The 22635-nt window shown below is 41.5% G+C and overlaps 1 protein-coding gene across 9 annotated transcripts in view; it reads right to left on the bottom strand.

Annotated features, from left to right (window-relative positions):
• The window catches only part of LOC147712238 (scavenger receptor cysteine-rich domain-containing protein DMBT1-like), a 685888-nt gene extending 676124 nt beyond the window's left edge, over positions 1–9764 (bottom strand). For 4 of the 9 annotated variants that reach the window (XR_015295985.1, XR_015295986.1, XM_086922973.1 and 1 more), the window contains exon 1: positions 9523–9734. Coding sequence is in view for 6 of the 9 variants with exons in the window: in XM_086922973.1 (XP_086779099.1) it covers positions 9523–9633 (111 nt within the window). In the remaining 3 variants the exon portion in view is untranslated. Of the gene's footprint in view, positions 1–9499 lie in introns of all 9 variants that reach the window. The other 5 variants (XM_086922971.1, XM_086922975.1, XM_086922976.1 and 2 more) reach the window with 5 other exon arrangements.
• Positions 9765–22635: the final 12871 nt, after the last annotated feature.

The raw sequence follows: 22635 nt of genomic DNA, 5'->3' as shown, positions 1-22635 counted from the left end.
TTGAAGGGCAAAATGATGAGTTTGGATAGTCCAGGAAGTAATGTGTTTTTAGATGTAAGGGAGGTGGAACATGGTGAGAATGGGGAGTGTGCTGAGTCTAACAATGTCAGTGGTGTTCCCAAAGGTGTCAGAGTAAGATCTTTGCCTGTAAGACTCCTTGATTGTGTGAGGGAATAAAAAAAAGGGGGAAGGTGTGTTGGACAGCTGCGAGCCCTGTAATGTATTCCATCTCTCACACATGTGTGTCCATGATATTATTTGCTTTCAGGTTTTCTATCGCATGAGGGGACACGTGCGTTATGTTTGGAAGTGTCTTTGTTTCTTTTCAGGGGAAGTTTGCGGTTGGGGGCTCGCTCCTGCATGGGCAACTATGATGGTGTATTCTTTCAAATGGAGGGGATTGTATATATGAGTGATGTCGTTTGATGAATAGGCTTTCCTAGCTTGGTGAATGTATGGTCGGCATCTCCTGGAATAAACAACTAGATTTATATCTTTGCTAAGACGGAAGGTTTCCTACGACAGAATATCACAATTTCCGGAATTTACTACTTTTCTTACAGTATGGTTTAAAAATACCACATCCCTGAACACAAATCCACAGTACACATCTAAAATAAGGAAACAGCTGATAAGTATTACATTAAACATTTTCCACTCCACGCATCAACCAGGTTTTGCAGTCTCTCCAGGAACGATGCACTTCCTCACCCGGGAAAAATCGATTTTGTTCAAAGAAAGACAAGAAAACGAAAGTAGCGCTTCACCAGCAAACTGCGTAAAGTGGAGCAAACTCTGTAAAGTGACGCTAATGTCTGTGGGTGTGACTAAAACCAATCTGTCCACTTTGGTACCACTGTCTTGCTTTATTTAGTTTTTTATATATTTTTTGTATTGTGAATCTATTTTTAGCTCTGTCCCAAGGGTGCACTTTGGAATAGAAAAATGTCAGAAATAGACAACATTTGCAGCAAAAGTGTTTCTTTCTTTCTTGGATCCATTTCGCAGGGGACGAAATAAAGGAAAGGAGAGGAAAGAGATGGTAAGAGCCATTTGTCGAAGTCATGGTTTTCAGCAAGTGAGGAGGAGCGAGACAGAGACAGAAAGAGAGGGAACAAGAGGAACAGGAAGAAAGAGAGGGGGCAGCTGCCAGCGGCAGAGCAGGAAAAGTAAATGCTGTAGAGAGGTGGTTGGTGTGAGATGAGTGTGGTGAGGCAGGTGGGGTTAATCATATTTAGAAGGGGGCCCTACACTGTGGTGAGGTAAATAAATGTATGCCATTGTTTGGTTTATTGTGAGTGGACCAAAGACGTGCATTGTGACCAAACATATACAAATAAATAAAACATTCTTGATTGTGGATTTCAGAGGTTCTGTGTCTTTTTTTCTGTTAATGAGTTGCACATACATGTTGGTGGGAAAACCTGAGGTCACAGTGCCCATTTCATTTGTTACTATGACACTGCCTTAAAATAAACAATCAAATGCTGTTAGCAGGTTGATCCTGTTTGCGCTCTCGAGCTGTGGAGATTTCTCCATGAAGTTCCACTACAGAATGGTGCTTTGTCACTTTTTCAGAGCTACAAGGATCTTTGAGAGGGACAAAGCTGAAATCAAATCCATTGCAGGACCCCACAACCTCAAGTGAAGGCCCTAAGAGACTCTCAAAATGTCAGGCAGAGGCCTGCAACAAAGTCCAGCCAAGGTCCAGTTGCCACTGATCAGCTGGGCACAATAGACTGAAAGCCTGTTGCCAGCTTGTAGTGTTCCTATAGTCATACAAGAGGTCAGTTAACTTCTCTTTGGTGTCCACTTCTTTTTCCTGGGTTCAAGAGGAGCAGATCCTGCCATTCATAGCTTGCCTCAGGTCACAGACAGCATGTCCAGTCCTCTTCGGATCTTCTGCAGGTCAAGTATGTTTTCTGAGGATGCGGCTGAGGGGTGCCAAATGTATGCCTAACGCTTGCTAGAGGGTGGCAGTGTCTTCTGGCTCTTCCCCAACCCTTGGCAACCCGACCCACTTTTGCAGCAAATGATGTTTGTAATACTGCAAAAAATCCCATAGTGCACACTATTCCCAAACTTTGAATGGAGTCCCTCTTAGGTCGAAAGTTCTAGTTTAAGGAGTATAGTCTATAATTTGACTTTTTCTATTTACCAATTACAGCCTGACCAGTGATTATGGTATTCTGGACGTAATTGATGGGAGGACGTGGCATTTCTAATGTCACGTGTCCCACTTTTAAATATTATGCACCTTACCTTGTGAGCACCAAAATGTGCTTAGGGGTGACTTATTTGAAGTTTAAAATCAGGTTTCACGGATGTTAAAAGGGGGATTTTTTCTAGACCAGGAAAAAATTCAATTACACCACATAAAGCATGTCGTTTTGGGAATTTTACATTACACTTCTTAGATGAATTCCCAAAATTAGGCCATTGTGCCCCTTTGTCTAATTTCTTTTCCTTACTGGTAAAAAAAAGTGTTGCAAATTGCTGAATTCACTTAATAAATTGACAGCAAGCATAAGGGAACAACAGATCGCATGAGGCTGATGTGCGCATGCTTTTGTTGAAATGCGTCCTCTCATCAACAACTGATGCAAGGCTTGGTTTCGCACTGTATCGCGTAAAATGATGAATTTGAATTTGTAATTTATGTAATTTGGTGTACTTATGACAAAATTTTGCATCATTATGTGAAAGTAGAGCACGTAAATTTCACACACGCCTACATTTGGCAAGTCTGTGCAATAAGGTCCAAGCTGCTGCTGTCAGGCCGCCAGGGTAAGCCTGAAACCATGTTTTCACTGCCACTGTAGTGGATGGCACAATAGGTGCCACAATCTACAGGCAGCATCTAATTTCCCATGTCAGCAGTATACTTCTGCACCACATACTATGTATGGCCCTATAGTAAAGTTAGTTGCACCAATCATGGTCCAGCCATTTTCGACACGTCACGAATAGCCAGATGATGATGTCTCTTGAAATTTCCTCGCAGATGTTTATTTTTATCTAGAGACTTGGTGATGACCACTTGAACAGAAGGGCCAATGGCTTGAACAGAGGTGGCTTCTGCACCTCTCCTATTAGCTTGATAGTTAATACCTCGTGCTGCATGCACAATTGACTACCTTAACCCAAGCTTTTAACACCAGGAACCTCCCTCCGTCTAAGAGAGCACGTAATAGAAGGGCTTTCCGTACTCAATTTGAGCCACTGGCAATAATTTTTGTAGAAAACTCTTTTTTTTGCACCACACATTTACAGAGAGCAAGAGAGGGAAAACCCGCAACAAATAAGGGAGAAAGCAGGAAATGTGATGTGCACGGGCAGGGAGTGTCTGGTAGTGGATTAACGAGACGTCAGGAGAATTTAGGACAATGCAGCCTTGGTATTTGGCGCACTGACAATGACACTGGTAGCAGACTTTTGAGCAGAGGTTTGGGCACAGGTACTCATTGCATTTACAAATCAAGCACTAAAGGCTTTAGGAGCGAGCTAAAGAAAGACTAGTGATTTATTGGCTTTGGTGCAAGTTCTGTAGCTATGAACTTCTTATATGTCTCCGGACTGTGCGTGACTGGAGTTCTACGTCTTGCATGCAAAGTGACTGAGACTAACAGTCTTCAGGATAGTTGGGCTTCATGACAGTTGCTGTGTGGCACACAACTCAGGGTGTATTTCACACAGTCAGTCCAGAGTGTGCTGCACACAGTGCCTTGCACCAGTCACTCAAAGCTATGCTTAAAAGATCTTTCCCTGCACAACCTTCTGGGAGATGTAGCAATAGTTCACCAGCATCAGTCTTAAGATCTTTCCCTGCACAACCTTCTGGGAGATGTAGCAATAGTTCACCAGCATCAGTCTTAAGATCTTTCCCTGCACAACCTTCTGGGAGATGTAGCAATAGTTCACCAGCATCAGTCTTAAGTTCTGTTTCATTGCTTTGTAGGTTGAAACATTGAACAGGAATCTCGTGCCACTGAGGATTTCGCATCCTTATGTAGAACTGTATAGTCTGCAAGATGCAGCATGGCAGACAGACCGTGCTGTACATAGTCTAAAGCCTATCAAAAACAAGCACAGAGCATGTCTTTTGAACATGAAACAGCATTAACCATGCAGCCTCAATCACACATGACCTTACAACGTAAGCATTACCATGCTTGCCTTTACCAGCCATATTCCTTTACCACACATATTCCTTTACAATGCATGCTTGGTAAATGCACATGCGTGGTAAAGGTAGTCAGGGCTCTATACTCAGAGTGAATGGGTGGGAGGTGTTTGAGATGCTTAGAGGGGTTTCCTGCTCAGAGGAGATTGAGAGGAATGAGAAGGATCAGGACAAGGCTTGGTGGGTAGTTTTTGGGGTCAGGGTTGGGTAATTTTTAGGGCTGGGGCCAGGTTTTAGGGCCAGGGCGGGTGGATGGGGTAGGTTTCAGGGCTGGGGAACGGGTTTCAGGGCTCAGGGCGGGGGGCTGGAGTGTAACCTTTACCACACATATGCCTTTACCAATCAGGACTTAGTAAGGGAATTTGTTGTAAAGGCATTTGTGGTAATGACTCAGTTATGGAAAATACCACGTTGTTAAGGCAAGCGATGTAATCACATGTGTGGTTCTGTTATCCAACCCTCTCTCACACAGACACAAACATATCTACAGTTTGTACCTAACTGTACCATGATCAGTCATGCACAGCCCCTAAGCCTATCATACCCACAGCCTGCAAAACACACTGTTTAGTCATTGTCTCAAGACATTTACAACCCTGAGTTGTCACCAAATCAACTCAATCCGTCACATACACACACCTGAGAGCCTATCACCCATTTGCATACTGCCACGATTGTGAAAAACAGAGCCCATAGCATCACATAAAGCCACACAGCCTAGGACCTATTTATTGTTACACACATAGTATAAAATCACACGAAGCCCTAGAGAACATCGCGCATATAGCGACGGTCTGACTGGGACAGAAGATAGGCCCAGACACCAAATTAAAAGTAGCCTCCATTAGCGAATCATATAGCTAAAAAAAAGTGGCCCACATTTGCAAATACAGGCAATTTTGACCTTATAAAGAATAGCTGTTTTGGTGTTTTACAAGGAACACACTGTATAAGTGTTTTACAAGGTATGGGAGAATGCATACATGTGTGCTTGTTGCAAGTAACATTTGTGGTAATATCAGAGAAATCAACAGTAATAACCGCTCGACAAGTACATAAAATAGGTCCACAGTCCAAAAAATAGCCCATACACCGACCTGTTAGTCCAGCCATTTGCGCACTGCCAGATTGACCCATTTAGTAATCCACCATGATGAAATACTATTAATTAGAGACTTTAACTATTGGGCCAACAAGAAGATGGGTGGTCCATACTCAGGAGAATTGACCAATATTCTTAACGGACTGAACTGTGCCTAACATGTGACATCTCTGACTCACATAAAAGGCCACATCCTTGGTCAAACCAGGAACTTTAATCTCACGGTGTTAACCTTAACAGGGTCTCCATGCACCTGGTCCAATCGTTCCTTAATAAATTTCTCCTTTAATGATTTGATCATATCTAAACCCAAAGCTAAAGAGGGTTTAATGGCAAGGAACTGGAATCATACCAATAGCAGTGCTTTCTGTAATTTTTTGAAGACTACTGCACCCACAAACCAGTTCTCTGTTTACCAAAGTGAAGAAAATATTAAATCATGGCTAGCAGTCGACATATCCATGCCCCCTTCAGGAAAGTCAAAACTGCCAGACGCCATGATTATCAGAGGTGCTTCTCAAAAGACTTAAAATTTCAAAACCTAGCCCTGAGCCGCACTGAACATATCTGGAGATGGAATTACACCCCAGATAAAAAAAGATATCCATCAAGCTCAACTTAAACAATATAAAACTGGATCTTACAAACTAAAGCCACCTACTTTTCTAACAAGCTCTTGAATTCTACAAATGAATCCAAAGACATATTTGCGATGGTGACTAAGTAATCCAATCCAGATGGAGTCACAGCAAAACTAGTCCCTACTCAGTCATTATGTAACTCTCTGAACACCTTTTTTATTGATAAAAACAGTACTATTGAAGTGAGCATACCCATAAACCCCTCCACTGGTTCCCAGCCTGTGACCCCTAGGAACCCTCATTCTTTACATCAGTATCCAAAGAATCTGGACCTCCTGCTGATAGCTGCCTCCATCATATTCTGAGAAAAGTCTTCCTTGCATGCCCCGATCCTGCCCTCTCTCTATTGAATGACTCTCTAACTCAGGGCTCAGTTCCCAGAGCCTTTAAAGAAGTGGTAATAGTCCCACTCATCAAGTAAACAGGTGCATACCCTTTGGTTCCATCGAACTTTTAATCAATCTCACTGCTCCCCTTCTTGGCTAAGGCATTGGAAGCCCATGTCGCCAACTGCCTCTGCTCTTTCATCGAACAGTATCAATTCCTAGACTCTCAACATGCAGGCTTTCACCCCACTAACTCAAGTGAGGCAGTAATTCTGACTGTACTAGATGAAATGAGGAAAGAATCAGTTAAGGGCACTACTCAGGCTCTAGTGCTCCTTGATCTCTCTGCGGCATTTGACACAGTCGACCATGAAATCTTGGTGGACCGTGTCAAGGACGCAGGGATTCAGAGACCTGCCCTACAATGGCTGATGTCCTTTTTAGATAATCCCCCCCAATCAGTCCACTTTTCCCAATTCATGGCTCCCAGAGTTAAATTAACCTGTGGTGTGCCGCAAGGACCGTCCTTGTCCCCACACTTGTTCAATCTGTACCTTCTTCCACTAATTCAGTTTCTGGGTGAAAGCAAGGTGTGCACTTTCAATTATGCAGATGATCTGCATTTGATCTTCACCATTAAAAACACCCCGGACTCCACCTTGAACTTACAGACAACCATGTTACATATACGTAACTGGATGAATAATAATCACTTAAAATTCAACCCAGACAAAACAGAATTGATCCTGGTCAGTGGCTCTCAAAATCCTTGGAACTCAAATTTCTGGCCGGCTGAGTTGGGAGCGCCTAAAACTACCATCTTCTTCAGCCAAGAGCCTTTTTGCCCCAATTGATAGCGACCTGACTTTGAAGACCCAGATGGGGATGGTAGCTACCTGCTTTTTTCAGCTTTGGAAGATCAGGAAAATTAGCAGATTCCGTACAACAGAAGCTCTTATGCAGGTTGTTCTATCAATTGTCATTTCTCATGGTGATTATGCTAATTCAATTTGCTTTGACCTCCCGTGTATGTAACAAAAAGATTGCAGTTGGTGCAAAGTCAGGCAGCTAGACTGATGTATTATCAGCTGAGATGGCACAACGCAACTCCTCTAATGAGGAAGCTACATTGCCTCCCAGTAGCACAAAAGGCTGTGCATTTAAGATTGGATGCCTCATCTTTAAATCCCTTCATGGCACATGCCAGAATTTGTTTCCACTCTTCTTCAGAGGTATGCCCCCACGCGGAACCTGATGTCATCTCATCAGAACCTTCTGGTAATCCCTACTTTCACACGGAAGAGACTAGGCGAGTCTAGATTGCCGGCCTTGGCCCCCGAATTTCTGTAATTCACTCCCTTTTAACATAAGATCCTCTGCAATTTACCCTAATTTCAGGAGACTTTTAAAAACGTGGTTGTTTTCCCAAGAATATAAATGATCGAACAAGCAGCAGGCTACCCCTTATATTTAGCACCAAGAAACCGTATGGTGTATGGACGCTCTATGGCCTTTCTGACCCCATATAACCTGTCATGCACCAAGTGCCAGAGCCTGGGCCCCTCAGTCCAAATAAGTCCCAAACATCCACTGAAGTTATCATATGCACCAGGACACAGCCTGTCTCCCTTTACACAGAGCACATGATCTGACATAAAGTGCACCATAACATCTCACGAAGCAGCAGATCCAAGCACACATACAACCTGTCACACAGTTTTAGAGACCTACTTGCATAGGCCAGCACTGCAATAAACATTAAACGCAGCCCCACTAGCTCTTGCATACATAAATCTATATCCTATCTCACAATCACGTCCTATCATATACATCGTGATACCGAAACATGACACCGTATTGTTGCATGAATATTTAAATTGAAAATGTTATTAAAATATTTTAGAATTAAATATTAAATATGTACTAATTTTATGTTTTTAAAATGTAATGAAATTATTTATATTATTAACTATTTTAACTATTTTAATTTAGTTTTACATTATTTCCTATTGGAGGGTGTCACAGTACCAGTGGGTGGACATGTGTGGTGCTCACTCAGTGCAGCCTTTTTTCAGTAGTACTTACATTTCGAAATTTGTACCTATAGACGTGCAAGTCGACACTTTTGGGTAACTATGTGCTCTGGTTTTGGGAAAAGCCCAAAGTAGTAAAGTGATTCAAAAGTGTAAGAGAAAATTACACCGGTAAGTTACTTTGGAATCACCCTCAATCTCTGTTGACTGGAGCACACTGACTCTGGTACAAAACCAAAGAGTGGGAAAGGATAGGAGCTGGGAGATGTTGTGAGCTCAATCATTTGTTCCTGCTTGATCCATTTGTGAAAGTTTCCAGCCTGCTATAAGCTCCCTGGAATCTTGGTGACCCACTATATCCCCCTATGACACCTCAAAGCTTTCATGGCCACCAGAGTGCCTCCACCCTCTATGACTCTCCTGATGGAGGTGTAGTACAGCCAGAGGCCCTGCTGCATCCCAGCACGCCTTTCTTCCATGTCTAGGACCCATCATTAAAATAAAAGTGCACAGCTAATAAATAGGTCTAGTTGTGTTGGTCTAGTGCATGCTAAGACATGGATGCAGAAATGTTGTTATGTGTAAGAAAAGGAGGTATCCCCGACTAAAGTTCCTAAATCGGGATCACTGAAATGCTTGAAAAGACGAATATTTAGGAACATAGATTTCAAATGGACGCTGACTGACAACAAAGAATACCGACTATGGATTGACGGTACACACTAGAATATGTCGTAAAAAGGGGGGTACTTTATTCAATAGTATAATTATTAGGGATATGACTTTTTAACATTCATTGTCGATCCAACGTTGATTACCATAATATGCACTTTATATGTGTCATGTGTCACAATACATTTTTATATAGAAATATACATTTTATAAATAGATCCAAAAATTACAATAAATAAATAGATCAACATAACAATAAATAGATCAAGAAAACATGGCTAGAGATAGTTTAACATTGCATGAAATTGCATAAATGCTGTTTGCATCAGTTAGCACAATAAAACCACACCCATTGGCTTTGCCATAGCCAATGGCTTCGCTATGAATAGCACAGCACAACCGCTAAATGTTAACACTGCAAACACTGTATCTACAGGTTCTTGCAGTGTTGAGATCTGTTCTTCAATGTGCAGTTAGAGCATGAAAGAATTCAAGCATCCTGAATATAACCTCACATTTTACACCCCCTCAAAACAGAATACAACTTTAGAAAATGCCGTGTTACCTGCAAGGTGCGGCAGCCCCCCACTGCACAGCAGCAGCAGCAGTAGAGGGGTGTAGAGCTCTGCTGTGGCCATCTCGAGCTGTGAGCAGGCCTGCTCTCTGTCACTCTCATGAAGGGCGCGTCGGCATTTATAGGTCTCTGGTGAGCGGTGGGTTTGCCAGGTGAGGTTCACTGCGCCCGTGCCCGCTCGATACCAGGAAGTGATTTTGATTGTGTTTATTGTCACACTTTGCCACCGTTCTTAGCCTCTCGCACGTAGCTTCCCTTTTAATGGCTGTTTTATATCACTGACCTCTGCCGATGTCAGAGGCTTCACAAAAGTGATATACACAATTGTAAAGGAGCTTATGTTTATCTTTTTGTGAAACATGTGTCAAACATGAATGCATTGCCTTGTAAAGAAAAATGCTGTAGAAAGGTCGCATGTTTTGTTTGTGGGAACCAGGCCCGGACTGGTGATTCCGGGCACCGGACAATCCCCCGGTAGGCCAGATAGTGTGGAGGCCGGTTTAATCAGAGGGGTCCGGTTTTGCTTGAGCCAATTTTCCATGAGTCAGAGTCAGTCTCCTGCAATGTATACTTTTGGGGCAGACAACAGTACGGGGCCCAAATGCCATATACATTTTAGTTGCTAATCAAAATAAATGTGTGCAGGGACTCGCAGGGTGTGTTAATCGGGGTCATAACGTACACCCGTTTCTTCAATGATGTTTCAAGGGAACTTGTAACATAAGGTTTGTATTTCAACCAGATGTGGGACTAATTCACTGTCTTTTACCGTTCTTTTTATTTTGAGCGCTGAGAACATTCAATAAAAAACGGATGCAGATTATGATAATTTTCCAGTTTTATTATGCTGACAATTATAGCTTTACATGCATTATCTCGTAAAGTATCAGTGAATGGAGCAACAAAAAGAAAAATAAGACAATTTTAAATGAAATCACTTGCTTTACCAGAAATTTCATGGAAGTGTGTAGACACTTTCGTGCTTGTTTCTGTGCGAATGATGACGACGCAATCGGATTGGAAGTACAAGCACTAGACGTCTTTGAGTAAAGTTTGTTACTCAAATTATCTATGTTTTTAAGTATGTCTGAAGTCTAACAATAAAAAGAAAACACGTCGATAGTTTCTAGAACTACCTTTACCTAGTAATGTTGGGGAGACGTGGAACTGCAGATATGTTTGCCATTGAATAATAGTGACAGTTTAATTTGCACTGAATGCACTATCTGTCCTTGTTGTTTGGTTGCGGTAATGTGCATCAGATGCGCTAAAAATATAACGAGACATGAATGACCCTTCACACATTGAACTTAAAGGCATTTATTATCTTTTATTCCCAGCGATAAATGTTTTTAAATGATATGTGCGGCAGAACTGGTTCAGGTTGGTTCTCCATTCAAATGTCTTTGCCAGGCTGGTGTGGAGACACAGTCTTTTTGTAAAGGCGCCACTCTCAGCAGGGAGCCTCTGGCCTTGAGCACCTACCACAGAGGCACACAGAGGTGGCAGGTTCAGTGGACTTCTTCTCTGCATAGCCACTCTCACATGCATTTCATTTGTTTTATAGCGCTACTCAAAGCCCAGTGTAAGTTGTGTGAACACTTTACAACACACACACATTATATATGGAGACAATGAATTATACGTGTGGGAATCAGGCTATAGGAAATAAGACATACAACAATGTGAATTGCAGGGTGTAAGCATCACATATCATCCATACTGGTAGGCAGTACATTTTAAGAATGGGTGTTCTGGAGAAGCCGAAACTCAGGATTTAAATTGTACCTTAGTGGTTGGGGTTGGCTTTACTATTAAGAATATATTTCTAACCAAATAAACCTTTTTTTTAGCAGGATTTGGATAGGGAAAAACTAGGGGAAAACCAATGTTCTACCCTATAGCATGCCTTCTGCTGTTTGATGACAGGTTATTGGTCATTGCCATATATTACGATTGTAATTTAGGAACTACTGGTTACAAAAACATCTCTCTGGTAAAAGCAGTAACCCACTGAGCTATACACATAAAATACAGTTATGTGATTTGCATGGTACATGTTCTTTGCAGCAGGCATATTAACTCTTTGTGCTACTTTATGAAGAGTCAAAACTGTCACTAGCCCAAACTCTGATCTCTCTCCAGCAGGAACATTAACCACCAGAGTTAACTTGGCATTTTTATTGTTGCCTGAAAACTGCTGGACACACTACACACAAGGTACTTTGCAGCAGGCGCTATTAAACCCATACGTTATTTCTTTGCACAGCGCCCCTCGAGTCAGCATCAGGTGCGGCTGCACCAGTCAGTCCGCATCTTAGTTCCTTGCAGCGAAAAGAACAAGACCATGTTTCAGCACGCATCTGTGTATATGGTGTTTGGATAGCACAAACTGTGTAACAAAGCCCTGTAGAAGGCCAAGGTCACAGGTAAATCCATGAAGTGCTTGAAGGGTTAGCTGGGCTCTGAGATGTGCTGTAAAATCCACCATTTTGGTCTGTCTTTTCAAAAAAAATTCTTGGGGGGAGAACCCACCCAAACCCCCCCTAGTAGTGGTTGGGCTCACATGCCAAGTGTCGGACGGAGGCTGGTCTGCCAAAACTTGACAGGGCGGCTTTCAGTCCCCAGTCCGGCACTGGTGGGAACACAGTATTTGAGTATCCATCTGAAGTCTTCCAATGTCTCTCCCAATGTCCCTGCTCACACCGGTGCTCTCTCCTTGGTCCCCACATGTTTTCTATGGTGAGGGGTTGATTTACTCCCTCGCCTGAGGTCCTGCGCCTGTCATATGAAGCACCAGAGACAATGCATTGCTGTGAGATGACTCGCTATGCAGGACACCATCTTTTCCATATTCCACGAACCTGCCAAGCATCCTTCAGAATGTATCAGCGATACAATGCAAGCTTCTCCCTCACCACATACTACCAAAGGCTTCTCTGGTGTCATCCAAATTAGAGCATCCTCCAAATTATTGGTTCGAACACAAACCGCCTTTACTAGCACTCCATTCTTCCGAGGTAAATACATTGGGTACCATACTTAATTGGATTATCAGTAACACCTGGTATTTACAGTGCTATGACCGGAAAATGAAAATACTAAATTAAAAAAATATTCACCCAGGGCAGGAGCTAGTACAGCCCAAGCCTTCAGCTGCTCATCATGCAGATTAGAGTCGTTTTTTGCAGCACTGACCCACTGAAGTATGCAGAACGATTGGCATCATGGAATTTCGAAAGGAAACATAAATACACTGTAGATTGTAGTAAATAAACTAAACGGGAGGGGGGACAGGAAACAACTTAGACTAAAACAACGCAATCCCTCTTTCATCAGACGAATACGCACAAGCCAAACAAGCATTGGTAAATGCTTTAGGTTTCGCCTACTTGATTAATAATACATTGTCATTTGTAAGTTGTAGCTTGCTGAGTAGTAGAATATAAGTTATAGAAAGTGTGTTAAAGTGTTATGACTTGCTTTATGTACAAAATGGCAATATGTTGTGCTGTTACCAGTGGTACAGTGGTGGTAAGTAATAGCAACATTTTGAAAGAGGGAAATAATACAATTAATTGATGTAATAGCAATATTATTGGAGTTCTGCCAACTTTTCGTGCCAGTGCCACTGCATCTGCTGCACCATTTAAATCATGACCCTATTGCTTGTAAGGTAACTGCACTTGTGACTGCCTGTTTAGTAGTAAAATATTGCAATATTTGGTGATCAGATGGGTTTCTAGAGCTTTGGGCCTGCCTGCAAGGTAACTACCCTTCTGACTACTTATTTAGTAGTTAAATATAGCAATATTTGGTGTTTAGAGGAGTTGTGACAACTTTTGGACCCAGTGCCACTGCACCTGCGGCACCATTAAAATATTGTCCCTAGTGCCAGCTATACAACTGCAGTTGTCACTGCCTGTTTAGTAGTGAAGTTTACCAATATTCTGCGTTTACTGGAGGCCTAGAACGTTTGGCCTTGATTCCACTGCACCTGTTGCACCCTTCAAAGCAAGCCCATTTTAGCTGCAAGATATTGCTCTAGAAACAAACATTGCATTTACAACCTTCTCACTGACATAAAACCTGACTTACTCTTCATCACTGAATCATTGCTAGGCGATGACATGACTACAGTGCTGCATGAAGCCGTTCCTCTAGGCTATTAAACTATCACACAAAATGGTATAGGTAAAAGAGGAGGTTGCCTAGCTGTTGTGTTCAGGCAAACATTGCATATGACTAATGCTGTCAACGTCGTTGTTAGGCCCTTTTCTCCAGAGGCAATCCTTCACTGTCTTCCTCCTGTAACTTCCTGCTCCAGACCTCCACCTAGCAATGCAAAATTCCCAGACGCGCTTCTAGACACAGTTGCAAACCTGAAAACACTTCACTCCAACCTATGGATGCTTGGTGACCTCAACATTTGGTTTGACAAACCCAATATGTCCCATCCAAAAACCATAATCGCTGGCCTGGCGACACTGAACCTGCATCAAATCGTCCACAAGCACACACATATCACTGGACACATCCAAATTAAATTACAGAATTAGTTACCTTTCAAACAATGACTCCAGTCAAATAGCAAGACCACAATTTGCTTGCTTTCCAACACAGAACAATACAAAGTGACGCACCTACAACCAACCTTATATGCATCCACCTATCGACCGTGGAACAAAATCAGTTTGGAACACTTAGAAACACAATTTACATCCAGTACATTTCTGGACACAATACATTCTGTACAAACACGAAATGAGTGTCTGCAGGAAGCTTTTGATATTCTGATATCTCTAAAAATAACACAACAGAACAAAAAAAAACAGGTACCATGGGAAATGTAGAGATAAAAGAGATAAAACAACAAATTAGAAAGATGCAACGTGCCTCGCTCTAAACAGACACCAATCAAAACAAACTTCGCTTACAGAAAATTAACAGATTATACAAGTCAGCTATCAACAAAGATAAGAAAATGTACTATTCAGAAGAAGTCAAAATGCTAAATGTGCAAATAAATAATTCTATATAATTCTCACTGAATTTGGTAAACCAAATTGCCTAGAAGGAGCTCACATATTTCACAGCTCACAGATTTCACAGACAAACTGGCAAATCATTACACAAAAGCAGACATGTCAGATTCTTATTCAAACAAAGACAATGCACCAGCACCGACTTGTTTTGAAAAACAACAATCCAAGAATACTCTAACCCAACCTCTCCATTACTAAATGGCATGGAGTCAACTTAAATTGAATGGTTCGAAAATGAAAATACTTATGTATGGTGATTGGAAAAAGTATGACCTGCTCATAGCCTGGCCTGATGATCTGAGAACACTGCCTTAAGTATCTAAGGAAGAAAGCAGCCTCAAAACAACCATGGACTCCATGCTATCAATGAATGCCCAAGTGACAAACTAGCAAGACCAAGCTTTGTTACTATAAAATCTTCCCCCATCTGGGATTTCCACACAAGGTCCAGGCTGCCATCTCTGTTATTCTGTCCAAACTCGATTATGCCAATAGCCTCTCCCGGATCACCTTTAATGACTATGACAAGACTACAATGGATTCAGAAATCGTCTGCCAGACTACTCTACATATAAATCCGCAAGCCCACATCTCCCCTGCCTGGAATGCCCTGCATTGGTTACCGGTTGCCAGAAGATCCATGTTCAAGCTGATTTGTATCACCCATGAAGCGATACATGGAACGCAGCCGCTCTTTATCAGCAATATAATCACCAAATACATTCAACAAAGGAACCTCCCGAGTCATCCCCACTGGAAGACAGGGTGCTGGATGGCCATATGCCGGACAGCGCCATTTCCCTGACTTATAAAAAACTAATCAATGTTCGGACGGACCTGCTGGTGAAAGTGCGTGATCAATGGATGAATGATGGGATTGAGATGGATGATGAGGACTGGCAGTCTGCGTTATCCTCCCCTAAGGAAGTAGCAATTTCGGCCAGACTGCGTTTGGTTCAGCTGAAAGTGCTTCACAGGGTGTATGTCACTGGCCCCAGGTTGATTCATATGGGGCTTTCCCAGGACGGCCTTTGTAGGCAAGGATGCGGTGCGCTGGCCACTTTTATGCATACCATTTGGGAGTGCCATGTCATAGCCTCCTACTGGGAACGAGTGCATGCGGTTATGCGTGTTGTGACTGGTGTGGATTTGCCTGCGGAAGCTAGACGCTGCTTGCTTAATGTGTGGGGTCCGACTGATTACAATAATGCTCAAACCCGCTGGGTCACATTGGGGAACATGGTGGCCAAGAGGGACATTGCTCAGAAATGGGGTGCTCCGACCCCCCCCCTCGGTGAGTCTTTGGAAAACCAACATGGATTGGTGCATGCTCGGGGAGAAAACTGTCTACTTAGCTCGGGGTAAGCCCAAGATGTGGGGGTTGGTTTGGGGGGCCTGGAATGCATATAGATGCGATATTTGTGTGCCCCCGGAAGCAGTCCGACTGGAGGTTCATCTCTCACCTTAGCTATTCCCTCCACCCATGTTTCACGTGATATGATCCTGTTTCTTACTCCCCCCACAAATGTATGCTCTCCTTTTTTGATATGATTATTCCAAGATGCGGAAGTTCCCGCTTGTCCCCCTGGATATATGCCTTAACGCTTTTCTATTCTTTTCTGCCTTGCCATCCTTCTCCCTTTCTCCCTCCTCCTCCCCCCCTTTTTTCTTTCTTTACTCTTGTTCCTTCTCGGTTCTCACCTTGTTTCTTAGGTTCACTTCTATAATATGTAAAATTAAACCTGACTGCTCCTTATACTGTTTTGTGCACACCTATACGTTGCTTTGACAATGCTGCCTAGCCTCCGGGATGTACGGCTGAATAGCGGTGTACTTTGAACTACCAATAAAGGTTTTCCAAAGAAAAAAAAAAAAAAAAAACCAAAGGAACCTCCACTCTAGAGTGGCACCTCGCCTCAATATCACAAGTACAAGAAAAAACAAATGGGTGGCACATCCTTTTCTGTTCACGCAGCCAAAGCATGGAACTCTTTACCCCCAACATAAGATCCACAGATAACCACCTTATCTGCAGAAAACTACTCAAGATTTTGCTCTTCCCCGCATAACCACCAAATGCAAACATAAATATCCATCATATCCCACTGTATATGAGGATCTATTTAGACTATAGATATGTATCTAAATTTGTCTATTGCTTTGTTTAAACATGTATGATAGAATATATTTTTAATGATAAATATTTGTGACTTCTACTCAACAAATTCACTTATTACTTATAGCTACATTAGTCTATGTTTTTAATATGTATATAAGTGACTGCATAAATAAGTAAATCTTTTATTATAGCCATTTATCTATATTGCTTCACTATTGAATTACAAAAATAAAATATAAAGAATTATTTTAAAAAACAACAACACTTGAAAGCCGGAGTTTTATTAAATGCATATTTAATTTACATATATTACCTTCCTTATGCATACATATAGCTTCCATTTACTCATGTATCTATATATTTATTACTTTTCTTCTAATTCAGCATATCCAATGTACTACGCTATTTCTCACAGTATACCACTCTCAATATATTTTCTACCTCAACTCTCTGACTCATCTCAAACCTCATACTACTACAATTTCCAATGCACTACCCTATACCTCACCCAATACCTCTATCAATATACCCCTACTATGATCCCTAAAATAACCCTTTCTGGACACTTCCCTACTCTACCTCTCCTTGCATCATCCCATACCTCTTTTACTATTCAGATCCCCAAACAAGCCCTTCTATACCCATCCCTCTCACTCTTCCCACTCCACCTCCCCTTTACTCCCCCAAACCGCTTTCTACTGCTATGAACCTCCAAATAAAAATATTCTAGACCATGCGTCTTCTACCCTTTCTTCCCTTTTCTATCCCTCCACTATTCCTTTTCAATCCAAATAACAGACTAATATGTCCACTACTCAAATTAATTTAATATTTCCCTATACTAACTCCCCTCCAACTCTCCTTTGCTCATCCCAAACCCTTTCCTACAGCTATAAACTAAAAAAAATTCTCTATCTTTCCCTCTTTGATCCCTCCATTATTCCTTTTCAATCCAAATAACAGACTAACATGTCCACCACACAAACTAATTGCATATTTCCCTATACTAATTCCCACTAATCCAGTTTGGATTCCGGAGTAGTGTGCTTCTCACTGAAAAGTGCTTAAACACCTAATCAGGGGTAGCAAGAGCTATATAAATGCAAACCTTTTCCTTCTTCTATCCCTCCACTATCCTTCCCAATCCAAATAATAGACTAACATATCCACTGCTCAAATTACTTCATATTTCACTACACTAATTCATCACTAATCCTTTATGGGTTCCAGAGTGGCGTTCTACTCGCCAAAAATGCGCTTCAACACCTCATCAGGGGTACCAAGCACTATATAAATGGAAACCTTTTCCCTCTTCTATCCTTCCACCAACTTTCTCAATCCAAATAATATACAAACGTATCCAACGCTCAAATTACTTTCAAATTGCACAATACTAATTCACTACTAATCCTTTATGGGTTCCAGAGTAATTTGCTACTTGCTGAAAAATCACTTCAACACCTCATCAAGGGTAGCAAGCGCTTTATAAATGAAAACCTTTTCGGTCTTCTATCCATCCACTATCTTTCTCAATCCAAATAACTGAGTAACATATCCACTCTCAAATTAATTTCATATTTAAGTATACTAATTCACCACTAATCCTTTATGGGTTCCGGAGTAGTGTGCTACTCACCGACAAAGAGATTTGACACCTCTTCAGGGGTAGTAAACGCTATATAAATGCAATTACATTGCAATACAAGATAAATGCATTGGGTCATCCCGTATAGTAGTAAAATATAGCAATGTTCTGTGTTTCGAGGAGGTCATGACAACATTTTGGGCACAGTGCCACTGATGCATTGAAATCATGAGCCTGCTATCTGCAAGGTTACTGAACTTGTGACTGCCTGCTTAGTAGTAAATTATAGCAATATTATATGCTTAGTGAGGAGCCTAGAGCTATTGGTTCTGGTTCCACTGCACCTGCTGCATCATTCAAATTATGACTGTATTGCCTGCTTTATAAATGCACTTGTGACTGTCTTGTTTATTGTAACATTTTGCAATAATCTGGGTTTGATGAGGTCCCAAGAGCATTTGGCCCCAGGGCGACTGCACCTGCTGCATCATTCAAATCAAGTCCCTTTTTAGGTAACTGCAATTGTGACTGCCTGTTTAGTAGTCTAATATTGTAATATTATGTGTTTAGAGGAGTTGTGTTCAAATCAGTTGAGGTTTGCCTGTTTTTTTAGTTACCCTATTTTCGGAAATACAAGCTGTAGACGCAGTAATGACCTTTTTATTGTTTACATTCTCACTTTTATGCCTTTTTTTAAGGACGATATGTTATATTAACAAGCACAGGCAAAGCCAAAAGGTCTGACCCTGTTGCCTTCAAGATAACTGCACTTGTGATTGCCTGCTTAGTAGTAAAATATAGCAATGTTTGGTGTTTAGTGGCGTTATGACAACTTTTGGCCCCAGTGCCACTGCACCTGCTGCATTTTTAAATCAAGCCTCCTTTCGACTGCAAGGTAACTGCAACGGTGACTGTATAGTAGTAAATTATAATAATAATATTGAGCTTATAGAGCGCTCAGTAACGCCATCACGGCGTGTCCCCGCGCTGAAGCTGTCATAGGAAAACAGCAGTCAAAGACCAGGATCTATGCAGTGTATAGATGTGTTTTAAGTAAGGCCCTAAACCGCGTTTCACTGCTCTAGCAATATTAGATGTTTATAGGAGTCAACTTTTGGGTCTGGTGCCACTACACCTGCTTCACCATACAAATCATGATCCGGTAGTTTGCAGGGTAACTGACCTTGTGGCTGCCTGTTTAGTAGTAACATATAGCAATTGTAAGTGTTTAGTGGGATGCTTAGGGTTTTTAGTCCTGGTGTCACTGCACCTGCTGCATCATTGAAATCATGACTCTGTTGTCTGCAAGGTAACTTCACTTGTGATTACCTGTTTAGTTTTAAATTTGAGCAATAATCTGGGTTTAGTGGGGTCCCTTGAGCTTTTGGTCCCGGTGCCACTGCACCTGCTACACCATTCATCATGTCCCTTGTAACTCAAGTCACTTTAAACTGCAAGGTAACTGCAATTGTGACTGCATGTTTAGTAGTCAAATATAGAAATATTATGTCTTAGGGGAGCTTTTGTGCCTGGTACTACTGCACCTGCTGCGCCATTCACATCATGACACTGTTGTCCGCAAGGTAACTGCACTGGTGACTGCCTGTGTAGTAGTAAAATAGAGCATATCTCATGTATATTAGATTTATTTTTAATATGCAATGTTATCATAATGACCAAATTGATTAGGTTAAAAAAATCAATCTGATAATGCCTACAAAGAAAGGTACTGAGGCATGAATAGAAATGCCACAAACGTTCTAAGGCTATAGCATCTGCTTTACACAACTAAGTGATAAAAAGCAAGCATACTGTTAGAAGCGGTCTGTCTTTTTCGTGAGAAGAGATCTTATCCTGACAGTGAATGTGGCTTAAACAGTGTGAACAGCTTTATTAGAAGTATCGTAAATACATGCAACCAGGGGAAGTTAAAAAAAAAAGTTATAATGAATACAACAATTTGGCATGGGAACTGATAAGAGCCCCCTTTTAAAATATTTTAAATACAGGTTATTTCACAAGCACAGTGCAAACACTGTGCATGTGAAACCGAACAAGAACTGCCTTTTCGGAAGCTATTAGAGACCTGGCTCTTCCAGAACAGATCCTCGTAACTCTTCTAAGTGGTCTGTGCCTCTCTATCAGCACTGGGATTGCTAAGTATAATCATGTGCTATCCAAGTGGTGTATGGACTAGAATAGAATAGAACAGAATAAAATAAAATAAAATAGAATAGAATAGGGGAAGAATTGCGTTGCTTGATGTTCAACTTCACTTACATCAAGGGCAGGTCTCACCTCAAAATGGAATCTTCTTAGAGGCTTTTTATTTAAAGATGCTGAGACGCTGGACTCTCACCTACCAAGTGGGGGCATGCTTCATCTAGTTTACTCCTAGCTATCTTTCTATATCTAATGCAAGCTCTTCCTGGGGGAGTGAGGTGGGGGCTCAGGGCATTTACTTAGGTCCTTCAAAAAAAAAGCTATTTGTTAAGCTTAAAGCGATTGCTCCTTGGGGAGCCTGCAGTGGGTGGTCAGATCTTATAATTGTGTAATGGAAGGTGCTATGAATGTGGTTAAATAGAATCTTTCTACTACAAGTTTAAAAATCAAGTGGCAGAAAGTGGGGATTTTTGAACTCTAATTATATCAAACAAGTAGTATCACCACGTTTTTGCCGTTCAAGGAATAGCCACTATCGTGTAGGGCATAAATTGGGACAAAAACAGATCCCAGCATCATAGAAACTATGGGACATATTTACAAGGGGATATCACCACCAGAAACACAAAAGGAGCATAAGGGGGTATACAGTCATGTAGCCCCCCACTCAACAGTCTACAAACACAAGTAGACCTGACCAATTCTGTACAAATGATTACATTCTAAAGATAACTGAGGAGTTTGTAGAACATTTCAAAACTTCCTCGAATGCAAGGCACATTACCAATAGCCTAGTGTCCAATTGTTCAATTTCAAAAGAAAAATGTCAGTATACCACATCTCATATGAAGTAAAGATTTTTGTGTCCGCACAAAGTTTGTGAAAAAATGTGAGAATAGGAAGAATATACCTCACCTTAGTAACACCAAGGGGGCTGGCTGGTTGGTACTCACTAGCTCACCCACTTATCATCATCAGTAACTTTCTTACCCAAAAAGAAAAGAGTGTGCTTATTCATAGAGTTCTCAAGGTGAGGAAAGGGGAAGAAACAGTGAAAAAAACATGTTTAAATGCACTGTCAGTGCTTGTGTCACTAAAGTGCACCGCACCGAGTGGTTGCTGTCATCCCTCTTACCTACAACCCACTCTTCAGGGGATCACGCACAAACCGGTCACGTGTCCGGGTGACAACTGCAATCATCAGTATCACCGCTACCGAAGATCATCTTCGGGATGGAGCACAATGCAGCCAGCTATACGTAGTAGCGGTGATACGGACAATGGCAGTTGTCACCAGGAAACTTGACTGGTTGGCAAGTGATCCCCTGAAGAGTGGGTTGCAGGTTCAAGGGATGACAGCAACCACTTGGTCCAGTGTGAGTCACAAGTGAGGTGAATACTGGTTACCCTGGCAGCCCTGATGAAGTTGCATAAATAGGCGGAAACCAAACATGTTGACTTTTGGCTTGTGAAAATGGCTTAAATTAAACCATTCTGTTAAGTGAGGACGCTCACGGCACCAAATAAAATTACATTTAGCAAGTGAGTGGTACCTCATTTTAAATTTGAGAATTGCATTTCTTTTCTCACGAGGACCAGTAGTAGGTGTTGGTAAAATGTGCAACATTTGCAAAGTATATTGTTTGGTATCAAAATATTGGTCATAAACATATCCTTTGTGGAACTTTCAAATATGGACATAAAACAGATGTTCTACAACGTTAATGTAAATTTTAAATGTTTAGGTCTGATATTTATTCAGTTATCAAATATTGTTATACTATCCATTTTACAAAAAAATTATGTAACCATAAAAGCCCTTAGGTAAAAATGCATGAATCTGATTTCAAAACATTCTGTGATTTCTTTAATTCTCTTACACCTGCTACAATGCTCTACATCTTGGTTCATATTAATGAGCCCCTTGCATCGCTATAGCATCGCTTTTTGTAACGTAACAGCTGCGCAAAACACCAAATCATATTTATGAGGCCACACACAGCCACTTTTCCTGGCTTTGAATGACCTCATAAATATAGAGTAAGGCAACACAGCGCAAGCCTCTACATTGCCTTATTCTGTAGTAGGGAGGTGTTGCATGGGTGTTCCCACACAACACCCATCGATTTTGGTGCGTTCCCAGATTTTCCAAGACCATGTAAACATGGACAATTAGCTTTATTCCTCTTTCT

Source organism: Lissotriton vulgaris, chromosome 5, assembly GCF_964263255.1.
Source record: "Lissotriton vulgaris chromosome 5, aLisVul1.2, whole genome shotgun sequence".
In the NCBI taxonomy this organism is placed as follows: Eukaryota; Metazoa; Chordata; class Amphibia; order Caudata; family Salamandridae; genus Lissotriton; species Lissotriton vulgaris.
Note: the sequence above shows the minus strand (reverse complement) of the source record. Positions and strands in the feature narration are given on the sequence as shown.